The sequence below is a fragment of the Ostrinia nubilalis genome, chromosome 11 (assembly GCF_963855985.1).
Source record: "Ostrinia nubilalis chromosome 11, ilOstNubi1.1, whole genome shotgun sequence".
NCBI lineage: Eukaryota > Metazoa > Arthropoda > Insecta > Lepidoptera > Crambidae > Ostrinia > Ostrinia nubilalis.
Window position 1 is genome coordinate 12,786,765 of NC_087098.1, and position 18,008 is coordinate 12,804,772.

The following is an 18,008-nucleotide window of genomic DNA, read 5'->3' on the forward strand; positions in this document are numbered from 1 at the left end:
ATGGTGCTCCCCCACAATAAGGACGTCAAGTGCGCGAATAATACGTTTGGTGAACAGTGGATTGGACGAGTGCCGAGTGGTCCAGTAGCTTGGCCACCACGATCCTCGGACCTAACACCAATGGATTTTTGGAGTGACTTAAAACGACTGGTACCTATGCGCAGAAGAGATAAACAGTGTAAACGCGTTACATGAAAGGATTGTTTTAGTGAAACTGTGAGACAAAACGTTTGTGTTGCGAAAACTAAAGCGAAAAACCTACGCTTCGCCGTGCTAGACTGTGCTTTCATCAGAACGGAGGACATTTGAACACTTGCTTCGCAGTACGTAAACTTTGTAAGTAGGAACTTATAAATAAATAATTAATTGTGAATAAGGTGATTTCATTTCATACTTAAAATATTAATTTGTAAAAATAGGGTACAATGTTATAAATTAATTAAAACCCTAATAATTATTACGTATTTTTGACGGTCCTAAGCCCGTAAAGTAGAAAGGAAAATCTGAAATCAACTGAAAAGTATTTTAAAATAATTATTATGACTGGATAAAAAGGCTGGTACCCAGAGCCATAAAACATCAGATTATTAAGAACTAGGCCACGCCCACTAGGTTTATTCCACTTGCACCTGTAGACCGTGCGAGACAAAATTGGTTTATTCCAATTTGTACTGAAAAACCAAATTTACTAAAATCTTAGTGTACTTTATGGGACTCTCTTGTTTATCTTAAATAATAGGTATTGTTCCCTACTTTTATCTCTGTGAATATGGCAAGAATGCAAAGTAACACGGTGTATTTTTCAAACGTAAATAAATGGTTTAACATAATTAAACAATGACAAGGCCTTAAGACCCTTCAGGTTCAGAATGTCCAATTCCCGAAATGTCCAACGGTTTCAAAATGTCCAATTCCCGGATTGTCCAATTCCCAAAATGTCCAATTCTCAAAATGTCCAATTACCGAAAAGTCCAATTCCTGAAATGTCCAGTTCCCGAAACGTCCAATTCCCAAAATGTCCAATCTACTATTATGATGGGTTTGTTAAATAAGTAATCGGACTTGAAATAAAAAAATACAAGCATTTTCTATGGAGTGTGCAGAGCAAAACGTTACGTGCGCTATTCTATTATGAGAGTTGAGACAAAGCCTGTTGATTACGCATGGCGTCATGCGGTTTCAAATCATACGTATTTGCAGAGATCTGTTGCAAGAAAACACTGGTTTTGATAATGCTAATGCAAAACAATGTAAGAAATGATGAATCATGCTTACTCTTGTTATTTCACACATATCACAATACTCAAACTAAATTGTTTAACTAAGATTTTGGCGGTATTTGAACTTTAACTTTCTACTGCATATTTATTCTGCGATAGGTACGAGTGATTAACTCTCCTTTATTTATTTGAATATCACAATCGGTAAGCTAATATTAGTATTTATTTTGTTTTATTTTATACCTTTAAGTTTCAGTTTGTCATTCTATTGGAGTTTCATATAACCTTCACCAATTATTTACAAAAACAGTTGTATTTTTAAATCAGGGAGCAAATATTTGGGAGATATATAATCTGTTTTTGGGATTATATTACTGTAGTAAACAAACAAAACAGTAGTAAGCTAGTGCTGTAAAAGCTAAGTTCTTTAAATATTATCAAAGAGGATAACAATTTAAGGATATTTTTTCTGAACAAAAATAGTCCTTATTTTTCAATATCAAAATTAGGCACTTCTGTTGATGTAATAATAGATGATAAACAATATTCAAATAATTGTTGATCAGTCATATAGATCGTTTCATCCACGAAGACGCGCCCCACCATTCTTCCGCTAATGTTTGAGTGTTTCGATACACGCTAAATTATCCATGAGTGCACACGCACACTACAATAATGACGCTTCGGATCAAACTCGATCGCACCCCGCGCTTCGCTCGACCATAAATTGGTGGGGCGCGTCTTCGTGGATGAAACGATCTAAAAGTTACGTTGAGTAAATTATAATAACAAGGATTAATATCATGTATTATCCTACTAATATTATAAATGCGAAAGTTTGGATGTCTGGATGTTTGTTACTCTTTCACGCAAAAACTACTGAACAGATTTTGTTGAAACTTTATAGTTTATATTATTGTTTGTAACTAGAGATGAAACGGATAGTTGTTTGGCCGGATACCGGATACCGGATATCCGTCATTATTATAAGCCATTTTATTGATATTTACCTCAAAGATTAATGTATTTCATTTTATTAATAGGAAATTGTCGTAGTTTTTTAATATCCGGTATCCGGCCGGATAGTGAGTTACTATCCGGTATCCGGCCGGATAGTAAATTTAGGCCGGATATCCGGCCTACCGGATAGTTACCGGATATCCGTTTCATCTCTATTTGTAACCCAAATTAACATACGATACCTCTGGGCTCAAAGGTCGTAAAGGACAAAATACCGAAAATGAGTTATTTATACAGTTTTACTCAGAATTTAATTCTCTATCGATCTGTATATTTAGTTTGTCGAAATTCCCAAAAAAAGTGCCTTTACGACCCATCATATTTGATAAGCTAAACAGAATTCATCGTGAAAATTGGGATGTAAATACCATTTGATTTTTTAGTACAGTTACCATGGTAGTAAAGAACAAGTAAACACAAATTTTTGGGCGTATAATGTACATGTAGTATATCTTTTGTCCTATACAACCTTACATTTTCATACCCAAGTCTAAATAATTTGTCCTTTACGCCCTTAGATTATCTAAACAAATATTTTAAAAATCTACACAGTGAGGATATTAAAATAACTGTGAAGGTAAATTTTAAAGACGTTTCTAATAGTAATTAAGAATGTGCGTTTGGAACAAACGAAAGAACCTAAAAAATCATCAAAAATATGTAATAAAACTATTTTAGAGTGTAACATTTATGTGATTTGTACATATATACGATATTTAGATACGATTATTTTTTTGTTGAATAGGTATTATCAAAAGGGTGGTTTCATGCGAATTTGAAGAAAATATTTCACCCCCAAGGGTGGAAAATTGGGGATGAACTTTTTTATACGCAATATCTCCGCCGATTATGAACCAATTTTTTTTGGTCTCAGTGTACTGCCTACCTTCATTAATTAGTTAACTAAAAAGCAAGAAATAAGTAAAATTTTATAAAAAAAAAACCGACTCCAAAAAACCTACACTAAAACGTAGAAAAAGAATTACTAATTACCTACTTATTTATTAGGACGAATTATTAATATTTATGTAGGTATACCATGATTGATACTTTTGGAGTCGGTGCAGGCAAACTTTACATGTTTCATAATCTTGGCACCGACTCCAGAAGTATCAATCATGGTATAGGTACCTACATAAATATTAATAATTCGTCCTAATAAATAAGTAGGTAATTAGTAATTCTTTTTCTACGTTTTAGTGTAGGTTTTTTGGAGTCGGTTTTTTTTTTTATAAAATTTTACTTATTTCTTGCTTTTTAGTTAACTAATTAATGAAGGTAGGCAGTACACTGAGACCAAAAAAAATTGGTTCATAATCGGCGGAGATATTGCGTATAAAAAAGTTCATCCCCAATTTTCCACCCTTGGGGGTGAAATATTTTCTTCAAATTCGCATGAAACCACCCTTTTGATAATACCTATTCAACAAAAAAATAATCGTTCAAATTGGTTTATAATCGGCGGAGATATTGCGTATAAAAAAGTTCATCCCCAATTTTCCACCCTTGGGGGTTGTTTTTTTTATTATTAAATTTAAATGGGACCACCCTTGAGGTATTACCTATACGCCGAAAAAAGATTTGTTCAAATCGGTTCATAATTGGCGGAGTTATCGCGTAACAAACATAGGAAAAAAAAAAAAAAAAAAAAAAACATACGGGTCGAATTGAGAACCTCCTCCTTTTTTGAAGTCGGTTGAAAATGATGAGATCTACCCACATCGGGTAAAGTAATGTTGCTTTTTATTACTTCTCATATTTGAAGAAACTAGGTATTTGTCAGGTAAAAGATAATTATTAAAAGATGATTTAAGAAAATTAAAACATGCTATAAAATAACGTATTACCTAATTAAGTTAGGATAGTAATCATAATAATTTAAAAACTAGATTTGTTAAAAATATTATGAGAAAAAAAAGTCACCTTACTGTAGTACCTTAGGTGTCATAATTTTGTATGCACAAATCACACAAATGCTACACTTTACAATTATTTTTAATGATTTCCTAGTAATTTTGACTAAACGCCCTTGGTCAAAACAACTTTTGAGTTTTGACTGTTACAATTATAATAAATTAGTATAGTTTCGAAAGTTATTTGGATCAGCTAATAAAGTATAACTAGTAGGAAAAATATTTACAGAACATGGGAAAATATATGTTGAGACTTAATCTACTAAAAAGCGTGAATGCAGTTTTTTTCGAAGTTATATTTTTATATTAAAAATAATTGGATTTTAAAAACGGTATTATGTAGGAGTAAAGTAAGTGAATGTACTTTACTGGAATGAAAACCTTCCTACTTGTAATCTTACTTGTTGTTGTTGTTGTTTCAGCCAAATGACGTCCACTGCTGGACAATCTAATCTTACTTACCTAACTTTTATACCAAGTACAATGACATAGTTTTAAGCTACTATTGATTAATAATGTTTAATCTATTTAGAATTTGGAATAATTAGAGTATGGTTTTCGTTTGTCCTTAATAATTCTATTCTATCTGCATTATCATATGGTCAACTGGTGGACAGACTGCCCTATGGAATTAAGTCCGCTATTTGTAGTTTTTCGAAACAATAATAATTATTAAATAAATAAATAAAATTAAATTGGTTTCGGTTATTCCTAGAAAGTAGACATTTATGAAGTTTTATTTAATAGCGTCATAATATTTATTTTCTAAATTCGCTTTTATATCGAAAATAGTTTCTTCTAGTTCGAAGATATCAAAACGTCTACTTAAATAGTTTCATAAATTGTGTGCATTAAATTATGAAGCTACGGAAAATCATTTTATTTCATTTAAAAGACCATAATTTATTAAAAATATGTGAAGAAATGGTATTATTACATATGAAATACCATAATATATTAAATATTTAAGCTAAATCATCAATTTACCCTTTCATAATACCTTACCTGGGTGTCCCGTTACGACCTATGAAAACCTACAAAACTATGTAAATTGTCATTTATTACCTTAGTTTGGTAGTTATGTAAAATAAAAATAGACTTACGTCCTGAGTAACTTGCCTAGGACGAATATTTGAGGGGCGTAAAGGTCTTTTTATTGTAATTTTGAGGGCGTAAAGGAAATCTATCTCAGTAAATACGGCTCTAGTCCAGTTTTTCAATACCTCTTCGGAAAATGCTGTGAATTCTAAGCACTTTCTTCATAAGTCATAATTTAATAGCTCAAAAAACAAAAAAGTTATCGTCGAATAAAAAAATAAAAAAACGTTTTTTGCTTCTCCTGAAAAGTCGTACTTTGTCCTTTACGACCTTTGAGCCAAGAGGTATCGATATAGGCTATAATTTATTCCGATCTGTGACACTAAATATCACGCGGGTGAAGCCGCGGGCAAAAGCTAGTGTAAGAATATTTTTTCTAAAAAAAAAATCATTTATTTTGGCATTAAAGTTTAAATAAAAAAATAGTCCTTATCATTCAATATCAAAACTAGATACTTCTGATGATGTGATAAACATTCAAATAATTGTCTATCTGTCATAAAAAGGTTTCATATTCATTTATTCACTTCGCAATGTTAAAGGAGTTCCAACAATAAAGTGTAGTAGGTACAAGATGTTCAAAATGTTACATTGCTACCTCCTAGAGGTATACAGATGATCTTACGATGATCCAAACCCCCCCCCCCCCCCTGTTACACCCTGTCTATGTGATTTGTAATTATAAAATTAGGCATTTTATCAATCCATAAAATAAGATTAGAACTTTTGTTTTGTTTCGTTGAGTATAGATCGTTTCGGCGGGGAGTTTGATCCGAGCAATCCGATCGTTATTATTGTAGTGTGCGTGTGCACTCAAGGATAATTTAGCGTGTACTGATAGCACTCAAACATTAGCGGAAGAATGGTGGGGCGCGTCTTCGTGGATGAAGCGATCTATAAAATAAATTATTATAATAAGGATTAATATCAATTTAAACTAATAAATTCTCGTTGAACAGAACGCAATAGCCATGGTGCAGAAGCTGAAATACGACGCCAAGTACGCCAAAGCCATGAAGTACATCTTCGGCAAGACACTCATCTGCAGGAACCTCGAGTGCGCCACCGAGCTCGGGAAACAGTTCCATCTGGACTGCGTCACGCTGGAGGGAGACCAGGTGAAAATCATTATTATTAGGAGATTTGGTTTCCACTGCAGGAACCCAAGCCCTGTTTTATTACATTATCATCATTTCAGCCATAGGGCGTCACATAGGCATCCCCCAACGATTGCCATACTATTGTCAAGTTTCAAATGGAGGACTTTGACTACTTACTGATTCGGCTGACGTGGGGCTTAGGCCTTAGCCTCGAATTTAGCGGGCAGCGGGGCGAGAGCGGCGGCGGCGCGGGAGCGGGGCGGGCAACGCAGACCCGTTCTCGAAACAAGCGGGCAGCTCGCGCGGCGCTTTAGCGGCGAAGTGTTGTGTTCGGGGTTGTGTTGTCGAGATATTTGTTTTTATTCGCAAACGAAATGTCTGAACAACGGCGACAATTTTATTTCGATTCAAATTTATTCCTAACGCTCGATTTATTGTGGGCAAATGAAGGAGTGCGCTGCCCGCTCCCGCGCCGCTGCCGCCGCCGCCCCGCTGCCCGCTAAATTCGAGGCTGAGGCCTTAGTCAGATGTGTTGGGGAGATGAAAATATGCGATATTTATCTAATTTTCTAAGGATTTCCTTTGCAAGTAGTCCTATCATTCTTAGTTATCAATTACGATTCCTCCGGGCATCAGAAGTTGATACTAAAAACTTATTTTAATACTCCAATGCAAAACCACAATGAACTTACATGTGGACGGACGTTAAAAAATAAATGAGACATGTTGTATGGACCCTGTTAGAGGTTAGAGGGCGAAGAGGGCGCATTTTTCAACTAAGTTGGAATATAATCTTCATTTATTTTGTTCTTTGTATCTCCCCAGGTATCCTCAAAAGGTTCCCTCACCGGCGGTTACTTCAACCAATCTCGCTCTCGTCTAGAGATGCAGAAGACCCGCTCCGAACTCATGGAACAGATTAGCACCCTTGAATTAGAACTGTCCAGCTTGCGGCAAGACCTGAGCAAGACCGAGACAAGTATCAACACCATCGTGTCTGAGATGCAAAGGACGGAGACTAAGCAGAGCAAAGCCAAGTGAGAGTTTACTTTTACTTCATTGGGTTTCTTTTGCAGGAGCCTCATTATTATTATTCATCATTATCATTTCAGTTATCGTTTACGTCCACTGCTAAACATATACCTCTGCTAAAAAGCCACATAGGCGCGTGCTTTCTCTAATTCGATAGAGGCAAATGGAGAACGTTTTCTTAAACCTTGACCTTGTTAAATTTGTTCCCCATCGACCGCTAGCCTATTGCGATAAAAGTAGCCTTTAAAAATATATTGATTTGAAAACATTTACCATACAAAATCAAGTCCCGACTAGCTGGTATTCTCAAACCGTTTCAGTTATTGGTTTTATTTGCCCATGTTAGCGATGACGATTGACGGGATGTGACTTTCATGAGACGTACTATCTTGTTTTTGGAATCTAATTTATACCATCTTCCACAGGGACATATTTGACAAAGTAAAGGCGGATATTCGTCTGATGAAAGAAGAGTTGGGCTCCATTGAACGCTTCCGCGGGCCTAAAGAGCGCTCGCTAGCGCAATGCCGCTCCAGTCTTGAAGCCATGCAGGCTACTAAGGAAGGACTTGAGTCTGAGTTGCACCAGGTACGTGAGAGACAGAGATACAATGAATCAGGCTCAGAGACATATGAAATACATAGACATGACTGGATAAGTAGGCTCAGAGATACAGTAAAGTAGGCTCAGAGACAAAATGTAGGCTCGAGTCTGAGTTGCACCAGGTACGTGAGAGACAGAGACACAATGAATCAGGCTCAGAGACATGTGAAATAGACATGGAGACAGGATATGTAGGCTCAGAGATACAGTAAAGTAGGCTCAGAGACAAAATGTAGGCTCGAGTCTGAGTTGCACCAGGTACGTGGGGAGACAGAGACACAATGAATCAGGCTCAGAGACATGTGAAATAGACATGGAGACAGGATATGTAGGCTCAGAGATACAGTAAAGTAGGCTCAGAGACAAAATGTAGGCTCGAGTCTGAGTTGCACCAGGTACGTGAGAGACAGAGACACAATGAATCAGGCTCAGAGACATGTGAAATAGACATGGAGACAGGATATGTAGGCTCAGAGATACAGTAAAGTAGGCTCAGAGACAAAATGTAGGCTCGAGTCTGAGTTGCACCAGGTACGTGAGAGACAGAGACACTATGACAGGGTTTCTCAAACTATGGGTCGCGAGCGAACATTGAGTGGGCCCTGCCTGTAGAATGACACACCACCCAATCGATCCAACCGCTGGCTGGACAGATTATACTTAGAAAAGTCCTTTATTTAGGTATATTGGTAACGGTTAATTATACTATAGGTGGGTCTCAAGTTTGGGAACTTGTATTTGATGAGTCGTAGCCCAGACAACTGGGAACCACTGCACTATAATATAGGCTGAGAGATAGACACAATGAACTAATCTCCTAGTTATAGTGAAATTGACGTAGAGTCACGGTAAAGTCGGTTAAGAGACACGGTGAAGTCGGTTCAAACACGGCGAAGTCTGCTCAGAAATGGTGAAGTAGGCTCAGAGACACGGTAGAGTCGGCTCAGATACGGTGAAGTCAGCTCAGGGACACGGTAAAGTAAGCTCAAAGAAACAGAGAAATAGGCTCAGAGAGACAACGAAGTAAAGCCTGGTCCGTGAGCACGTAGAATCCCGTCCAATGACCCCAAGCTACCCATCCCTATCGCTCGCGCGTAATTTTGTTGCTGTTGCGACTGTGCGACGGGCGCCCGCAGTGAGTGTGCGAGCGCGACAGCAACATAATTACGCGCGAGCGATAGGGATGGGTAGCTTGGGGTCATTGGACGGGATTCTACGTGCTCACGGACCAGGCTTTAGACGGAGACACGATGAAGTAGATACAGAGTCACGATGAAGTCGGATCTGTTTCGTCTAATGTGTAGCCAATGCTATAGAATTTTTATAATACTAAAGTTTGACAGGACCAATGGTTACTAACGTTGCTTTTGTTTTCTGATTACAGGAGCTCATGGAACAACTGTCTACTTCGGACCAAGGCAAAGTGGATGAGTTGAACGACGCCATCCGTCGTCTCACCCAGGAGAACAAGGAGGCTTTCAGTTCTAGGATGAACTTGGAAGCCACCAAGAACAAACTGGAAAATCTTCTCACTAACAACTTGATTCGGTGAGTAATTAACGATTCATTTCTACTGAAAATAAACTACTTAAAATTGCACTAAGATTACAATTTTGTCCAGTGTCTTATGCCCGTTTTCACCATCAATCCCTAGTTTTTAAGTGACCCCTGCGGTAACATATAACAGGCATTTTGTTGTCACAGGGGTCACTTAAAAATTAGGGATTGATGGTGAAAACGGGCATTAGACATTTTCTTAGACATTTTTATTAGACGTTACAACTCTCATTGACGAGGCTCAGGTAACTGCTAAACTAAAAAATGTTATTGAGAACTGCATAGCAACCGCTTTATTGCTGTGTCTGACCAAGTTCTTAGGGATAGCTATGGTAATATTTAGAATATTCATAATAGTGCATTATTCTTTCCAGCCGCAAAGACGAGTTAGTGCAAGCGTTACAAGAGATCTCAGTCGAAGACCGCAAGCGGCGACTAGCCAACAGCAAGACTGACCTGGCCGCCGCTGAACGCCGCATTAAACAGATCAATCGCGAGTTGGAAGAAGTAGAACGAAAGGTTCAGACCGCCGTCAAGAACGAAAAGGCACTCAAATTGGAACTCGACAAGTGGAGGAACAAGGTAATGTCGCCCCTGTCACCGCTACATAAGGTCCACAGATCAACCGCGAGCTAAAGCCTGGTCCGTGAGCACGTAGAATTTTGTCCAATGACCCCAAGCTACCCATCCTTATTGCTCGCGTGTAATTATATTGCTGTCGCGACTGTGCGACCCGCGCCCGCAGTGAGTGTGCGAGCGCGACAGCAACATAGTTACGCGCGAGCGATAAGGATGGGTAGCTTGGGGTCATTGGACACAATCTACGTGCTCACGGACCAGGCTTTAGAAGACGTGGTGCGCCAAGTCGAGCTTGACAAGTGGAGGAACAAGGTACGCCGTTGGAATGTCGCCCCTATCCCCGCAGCATAAGGTCCACAGATCAACCGCGAGAAGAAAGAAGTAGAACGCAATGTGCAGACCGCCGTCAATAATGAGAAAGCGCTTAAACTGGAACTCGACAAGTGGAGGAACAAGGTAATGTCACCCCTGTCACCGCTACATAAGGTCCACAGATCAACCGCGAGAAGGAAGAAGTAGAACGCAAGGTTCAGACCGCCGTCAAGAATGAGAAAGCTCTTAAGCTGGAACTCGACAAGTGGAGGAACAAGGTAATGTCACCCCTGTCACCGCTACATAAGGTCCACAGATCAACCGCGAGAAGGAAGAAGTAGAACGCAAGGTTCAGACCGCCGTCAAGAATGAGAAAGCTCTTAAGCTGGAACTCGACAAGTGGAGGAACAAGGTAATGTCACCCCTGTCACCGCTACATAAGGTCCACAGATCAACCGCGAGAAGGAAGAAGTAGAACGCAAGGTTCAGACCGCCGTCAAGAATGAGAAAGCTCTTAAGCTGGAACTCGACAAGTGGAGGAACAAGGTAATGTCACCCCTGTCACCGCTACATAAGGTCCACAGATCAACCGCGAGAAGGAAGAAGTAGAACGCAAGGTTCAGACCGCCGTCAAGAATGAGAAAGCTCTTAAGCTGGAACTCGACAAGTGGAGGAACAAGGTATGCCGTTGGAATATCGCCCCTATCACCGCTGCATAAGGCATAGGTCGCTAAATCGAGACATCTGACATTGATGACACTGCATCTTAATTCAGATGGTGACTTCAGTGGTTTCATCCCACACCTAGAACTAAATTAATCCACTATCGCTCAACGAGAGTTGAGTCCATCAACACAAGCAAATATTTGTATCTGTATACGCTGTCTACGCTGTCATCGTAGACGAACTAACAAGTGCTTTCTGTCTCGCTTGCAGACAAAACAAGAGCGAGGTAGATCGTGTATTCAATATTTGAAATGAATATGTGTAAGACTAGGCGCAGACCATAGATTTTTAGTTGGCCGATAGTTGTGCCCGATTTTAAATTGTATGAAGAATCGGCCAAATTGAATCGGTGTAATGTGCGCACTTCCATACATGCCCATACTTATCAACTGCCCGACTAAACTATCGGCCGACGAAAAATCGATGGTCTGCGCATAGGCTTAATGTTGTTTGTGTTCTGTACTCAAATATCATCAGTGTGAATACGTGTTCGCCTCAAACTCAACTTTCGTTAGCGACCTATAAAACAATGTGTCTAAATATTTTAACTTTATTTTATTGGTAATGATTGTAGGAAAAAGAAGCTCAAGATAAAATGGAAGAGGACGCCAAAGGATTGGAAAAGATGGCGTCCAAAGAAGTGTTGCTACAGGAGAAAATACAAGAATCTCTGGACAAAATCGCAGCGCTGGGAACGTTGCCCAACGCGCCTGAACTCCATGCTAAATACCAGAAAATGTCTTTGAAACAGGTAATTTATATTGTTATACAGAAACAATAAAGCCAGGGTCTTATGTTTATACTTTTATTTGTATGTTTGTTTCTTATATTAATGTTTATTTTCAGCTTTTCAAAGAGTTAGAAAAAGCCAACCAGCACCTCAAAAAGTACAACCACGTCAACAAGAAAGCTTTAGACCAATTCATTAGTTTCTCAGAACAGAAGGAAAAACTGTACAAACGGAAGGAGGAACTTGATATTGGGTAAGACACTTTTATATAAATTAACTTTTCTTAAAAAGATAACATGTCAAATATAGAAATTTTAAAATGGAAACAAGTCAAAAGGGAAAGCTTCATTAACTCAACCAAAGTTATTATTGCATTAAACGTTGATGATTTTCTGCCAAAAACTTGTTATATGGACTGTTTCATCTCCGTCTCATTTGATTACTACGCCATAAATTGGATCAATATGATCAAATATTATATGCTTAGAAGACAAGTTTTATGCAAATAATTCAGTGTTAAAATAAATCAACTATTTTCTGCAATCAGTCAAGTTAACTGCGCACCTGGTAGCCGTGACGTCACATCGACGCTTTGGTACAAGAGAGTTGCATTCCAGCGAGTGCGCAGTTAATTCGACAGGGTTGTAGTTCTAAAACAGATTTTTTTTACTTACTTCATCTAACTCATGACGATCGACCGACGATCTGTTGAAGGTCGCGGGAGGTGCCTGGATGCGAGCGGTGCAGGACCGGTCTTTGTGGAAATCCTTGGGGGAGGCCCTTGTCCAGCAGTGGACGTATTTCGGCTGAAACGAACGAATCTAACTCAGCCGTCTGGTGTAGTGGTTCAGAACGGACTACTATGCCGAGGGTTCCGGGTTCGATTCCCGGCCGGGCAGAAATTGAAATGATGAATTTTAATTTCTGTGACGGGTCTGGGTGTGACTATGTATGATATGTATGTATTTAAAAAAAAAAAAGTATATAAGTAGTATATCCGTTAAGTTAGCACCCATAACACAAGCATTAAGTTGCTTACTTTGGGGCTAGCTGGCGCTGTGTGAAATTGTCCAAAGATTTATTATTATTATTATTATTATATCTATTTAATTTCCAGTGGCGAGAAGATCCGCGAGCTCATCGAAACCCTCGAGCACCGTAAGCTAGAAGCCATCCAGTTCACGTTCAAGCAGGTGACCAAGAACTTCACGGAGGTGTTCAAGAAGCTCGTCCCGCACGGCCGCGGCAGCCTCATCATGCGGGTAGGCGCCGACGACGCGCCCGACGTCAACCCCGAGGTAATACCAGGCCTGTTCATCTCCGCGAGTTTACATCGAAAACAAAACACGCACGATGGCCCACCTGCAGGATACTATTCGACAAGGCCTCACATACGAGCGAACATTGACTCACGCACGCGTATTCTTGTGTATGATGGAGGAAAATAAAGAAAATGGTGTACTAAATACTGTGCAGTATTTAACTGCCTAAATAATAATAAAAACACAGAATATACTTTTTTAAGTTGCCTCAAGACACTGAGAGGTAAATAAGTAGTTAATATTATTCATGATAATTCATGCTAAATCATGTATTTCCTCCGCCATTTTCCGCAGTTTGGCACCTCACGTCACATCATTTTACCGAAGTCAGCCCTATAGCTTCGGCGCAGTGCCGATCACTGACGTTTGTCAACAAAATGGTGCTTGACTCTTGAGACAGGCTAAATTACACCATATTGTTAATGACATTGAGCATACATTTTTTAAATACCTTCGCGAAGTAAAACTTCTGTACGTAGTACTTATTATTATTCTGTGGTAATAGGGTTCATTCATACCATCTAAAGCCCGGTCTGTGAGCACGTAGAATTTTGTCCAATGACCCCAAGCTACCCATCCCTAGCGCAACATAATTACGCGCGAGCGATAAGGATGGGTAGCTTAGGGTCATTGGACAAAATTCTACGTGCTCGCAGACCAGACTATAGAATATCGGCAGCAGACAATTGAGTATTATTCTTGTGAGCTAGTGTTTTTAACTTTACCTCTTCGAGGTTCATTCCATGCTCAAGTTTAAAGCCGTAAGCCATAAGCGTGTGTGTAGTCTGGTCCGTGAGCACGTAGAATTTTGTCCAATGACCCCAAGCTACCCATCCTTCTCGCTCCCGTGTAATTATATTTCTGTCGCGACTGTGCGACGGGCGCCCGCAGTAAGTGTGCGAGCGCGACAGCAACATAATTAATTACACGCGAGCGATAAGGATGGGTAGCTTGGGGTCATTGGACAAAATTCTACGTGCTCCCGGACCAGGTTTTAGCTGGTACCAGCAAGGCTACTCCGAAACGCTGTTTAAGTAGTTCGGGTCTATCTGTCGCCGTCGCTCATGCTAGCGTTTCGCTTTACGTGAGAGGTATGGCAACATTCGGACTTCGGATAACGTTTTTCGGAGTAACCCCGTAGTTCATGGGTGTAATCAAAGTGATATGCTTCTGCATAATAATTACACAGGTCAACAAAAAATCAAAATGAAAATGGTGCCGAGATTCTGTTGATAGTTTATTATTAGGTGTGTATTAGTAATAATAAAAATATTTTTCTTTTTTTTTTTCCTACGTGTAGTTTTGGATCTACCCTCAGTTTTAAAATTTAGCTTTAATCGGTACTTTGGTTGCACAGTTTTTAGTGTTATCGGTACATTTTTATAAATGCATTTATTTTAATATCATGTCTACATTGCTAAGAAGTTGTCTCAACAATCAAAATGTATTTTTGTTTCATTTGTGGTGTGTACACAGTTAAAAAGTTCAAAAATTCAGGCAATATTTTATTAAAAGTGCTTATTTTTCTTACTTTAAGTCGGAAATTGTGGTTGTTTTCAAGCCGTGGATACCCAAAACTGTTTGTATAAGGTGCTGTGAACACTTAAGGCAATGTTACAATGGTCAAAGAAGCCGTAACATGAAGTTCAGAGTGGACAAAGTGAGGAAAGAACAAAAAAAAATCCTAGTTTGAGCATAAAAAAAGATTTTAATTAATTTATTAAGTAATTTTTGATGGTCCATAAATAACGATATTAATAAAATATACTGATTTCTTAAGTTCGATGGACTATTTGGAACGATTTGCGTAGATTTTGTTCATTGAAATTACAATTTATTTTTCGGAAATTACTAGTCCAGTAACTACTCTGAAATTATGAGACATGCCTTAAAAACTCAGGATGTCATAATTTTCATCAAAGGGCATTACCTCCACAGTCATCTTGACCAATTCCCAGAGAATCTTGGGTCACTATAGCATGCTATAACTAAGAACAGGGAGAGCGATGCTATCAAGACCTAAAAACCATTGGAAGAGAGGTACCAAGGCAGATGGGATTGGTATATGATGGCTGATTACTGCTAGAGGATGTAACGTGATAGTTCCATTACACCTCATTCACAAAAGTCGTGGAAAAGAAAGTTTTTAAGCACTTCAAAATATTATAAACGCTGATTTTGGTGAAATTTTGTATTTTTCTATACACATCAAAATCTAGAAAACCACACGTAGGAAATCAACAAATTTGCTACTAAAGCAACCAGGATAAGGTCCTCAATCAAAAAATATATACAGTTCCTTGGCACCAAAACCACTGTTGACCAGTGTTATGCCACCATGCTAATGTAATTTAGAATTTCGATGTGTCGATAAGCAAGACAGTAAGCCTCACCTGTCGTCTAAATTAATGTGACAGGGCTGATCTCTAATGCCGTTAATGAAGTTTCGGATCTATTGGTCGCAGTCGCTCACACTGGAATTTACGTAAAATAGATGTCAACATTCGAAACTTCGGAACACCTAATGTAAATATGTGATTCTTAACAGTTTTGGGATTTTACAATACTTTGTTATGTTACAGCGCGCCAACGCAGACCAATTCGCAGGAGTAGGCATCAAAGTGTCGTTCACGGGCGGCGAAGGCGATATGCGAGAGATGAACCAGCTGTCGGGCGGACAGAAGTCGCTGGTCGCGTTGGCGCTCATCTTCGCCATCCAGAAGTGCGACCCCGCGCCCTTCTACTTGTTTGATGAAATTGATCAGGTGAGCGTTTACTACTTTTTAATATTAAAAACAAAACCGTATTTTTTGTAATTTTTTGTAATATTTGCACATCGTATGTACACACGCCCACACTGTTAACTATCCATTTCCGTTTTTGCTCTCGTTCTAATCAAATGGCGATTCTTTGCGATAGAACGAGATGGCATGACTTTCAATGGGCAGTTAACACTGTTGGCGATAGTACGATAGAATATGTTGGAAACTTCTGTCTTTATAACCATCTGTAACCGTATTCTAGCATATAAATGATTTATTATTATTATTACTTCTATTGTTGTGGCTGAATTTTTTGCGACCACATTTTAAACGATTAGGCTTTCCCCACAGTAGTTGCCGCGACGCCAATGTTGAGTGTCTACCGAACGCCGGTTTTTCGCAGCGCTGTGGAAAGAAGCTAGCGTTAGGGAGGTCTAATTAACAGTTTGTTACTAAAGTCCGGTCGCCGAGCAGATAGAATTTCGTACTAAGACTCCAAGCTCCTCATCCTTATCGCTCGCACGTAATTATGGGTAGCTTGGGGTCATTGTACGAAATTCTATCTGCTCGGCGACCGGACTTAATGTCTTAAACCCATAGTACAAGCTTTGCTTAGTTTGGGACTAGAAGCGCAGTGTAAAATGTCCAAGGATATTTATTTATTTATTATTTATAAACGGTTGAAAGTTTTTTGGCAAAAATAACCAAATTTCCTAGATTTCTTTCAGCACTGAATGGTGTAGGCCACATTACCGTCTCAAAGCGGTTGTAGGATTATAATAAGGGTGACATCAGGTGCTTCATCGACTGGGGAACAAAACCGCACCTGCACTCCATGCTCAAGCCATCCAAGAATCCCCACCTGGCCAGATTGTCCTTACTACGGCCAACCTGCGTCCGAAGTCTATTTGAAGACTTCCAGGTAAGCCAGGGGAGCTCATGTCTAGGTGGAGGACTCTCAGACATAGGGACAAAAGGGCAGGGGAGATCAGCTCTCTCGCGCCATAAACTGCATCTCTCTCCGCCACTCTTGTAGCGGAGTTTTGGGTTGACACTGTGTAGGTTTGTTGTTGACACGAAAAGAAGAAGAAGATAATAAGGGTGACAATGTGCGTTTTGTTGAAAGCCTTATTAAAACTATATTACTAAAACGGCCGATGGGGCAGAAAGGTTCTGGAATGGAGGCCGCGTACCGGAAAACGCAGCGTGGGACGTCCACCTACAAGGTGAACCGACGACATCGTAAAGGTAGCAGGGAAGCGCTGGACGCAGGCCGCTACCAATCGATCAACATGGAAAGCATTGGGGGAGGCCTATGTTCAGCAGTGGACGTCCTGTGGCTGAAATGATGATGATGATGATGATGACTTAAACTTGTGTTATGCGCAGGCGCTGGACGCACAGCACCGCAAGGCGATAGCCAACATGATCCACGAGCTGTCGTCGTCGGCGCAGTTCATCACCACCACCTTCCGGCCCGAGCTGCTCGAGCACGCGCACAAGTTCTACGGCGTCAAGTTCCGCAACAAGGTACGTCGAAAAAAATGCGTTAAAATGTAAGCAGTACGGTTTACAATAGGCTAGTTTCCTAAAAAAACTTTAGTCCGTCAATTACATTATCAGAAAATATTGGACATGTACATTTTTATTTGTGAATCAAACAAGTAATTGCGAAGTTATGATATGTTGAAGTTCCGTGTGACGTCACAAATTTCTACTTTTAAGCACGCCTTGACGTCACGGGCATCTTCTTTTGAACTTTGGCGCGCTTTATCTCTTTCATTTTTGATTAGTTTGAAAAAGTGAAAAATACGTGTCGAGTATTTTATGACAAGTTAACCGACGGACTAATTCATACTCTTTGTTTTTTTACCCAGGAATCTTCCCTGCTTGTCGAAAGTTTACTATCTCGCTCTAACGGAAATCATAACTTAACTAAAAGCCCACTCAATATAATTTGAAAAACAGTAGAGTCGCTATTTACATCACATTATTTATGCTGCAAAATCGTTCCTATCACGACCACAGTAAACA

At 39.3% G+C, this 18,008-nt stretch overlaps 1 protein-coding gene across 1 annotated transcript in view; it reads left to right on the top strand.

Annotated features, from left to right (window-relative positions):
• Positions 1-18,008, top strand: part of LOC135076294 (structural maintenance of chromosomes protein 3) — a 29,163-nt gene that overhangs the window by 9,519 nt on the left and 1,636 nt on the right. The window contains exons 14-23 of the mRNA XM_063970778.1: positions 6,211-6,369; positions 7,177-7,388; positions 7,809-7,971; positions 9,371-9,534; positions 9,918-10,125; positions 11,735-11,911; positions 12,007-12,143; positions 13,008-13,188; positions 15,795-15,977; positions 17,364-17,504. Of these exons, the coding sequence (XP_063826848.1) occupies positions 6,211-6,369; positions 7,177-7,388; positions 7,809-7,971; positions 9,371-9,534; positions 9,918-10,125; positions 11,735-11,911; positions 12,007-12,143; positions 13,008-13,188; positions 15,795-15,977; positions 17,364-17,504 (1,725 nt within the window). The remainder of the gene's footprint in view (positions 1-6,210; positions 6,370-7,176; positions 7,389-7,808; positions 7,972-9,370; positions 9,535-9,917; positions 10,126-11,734; positions 11,912-12,006; positions 12,144-13,007; positions 13,189-15,794; positions 15,978-17,363; positions 17,505-18,008) is intronic.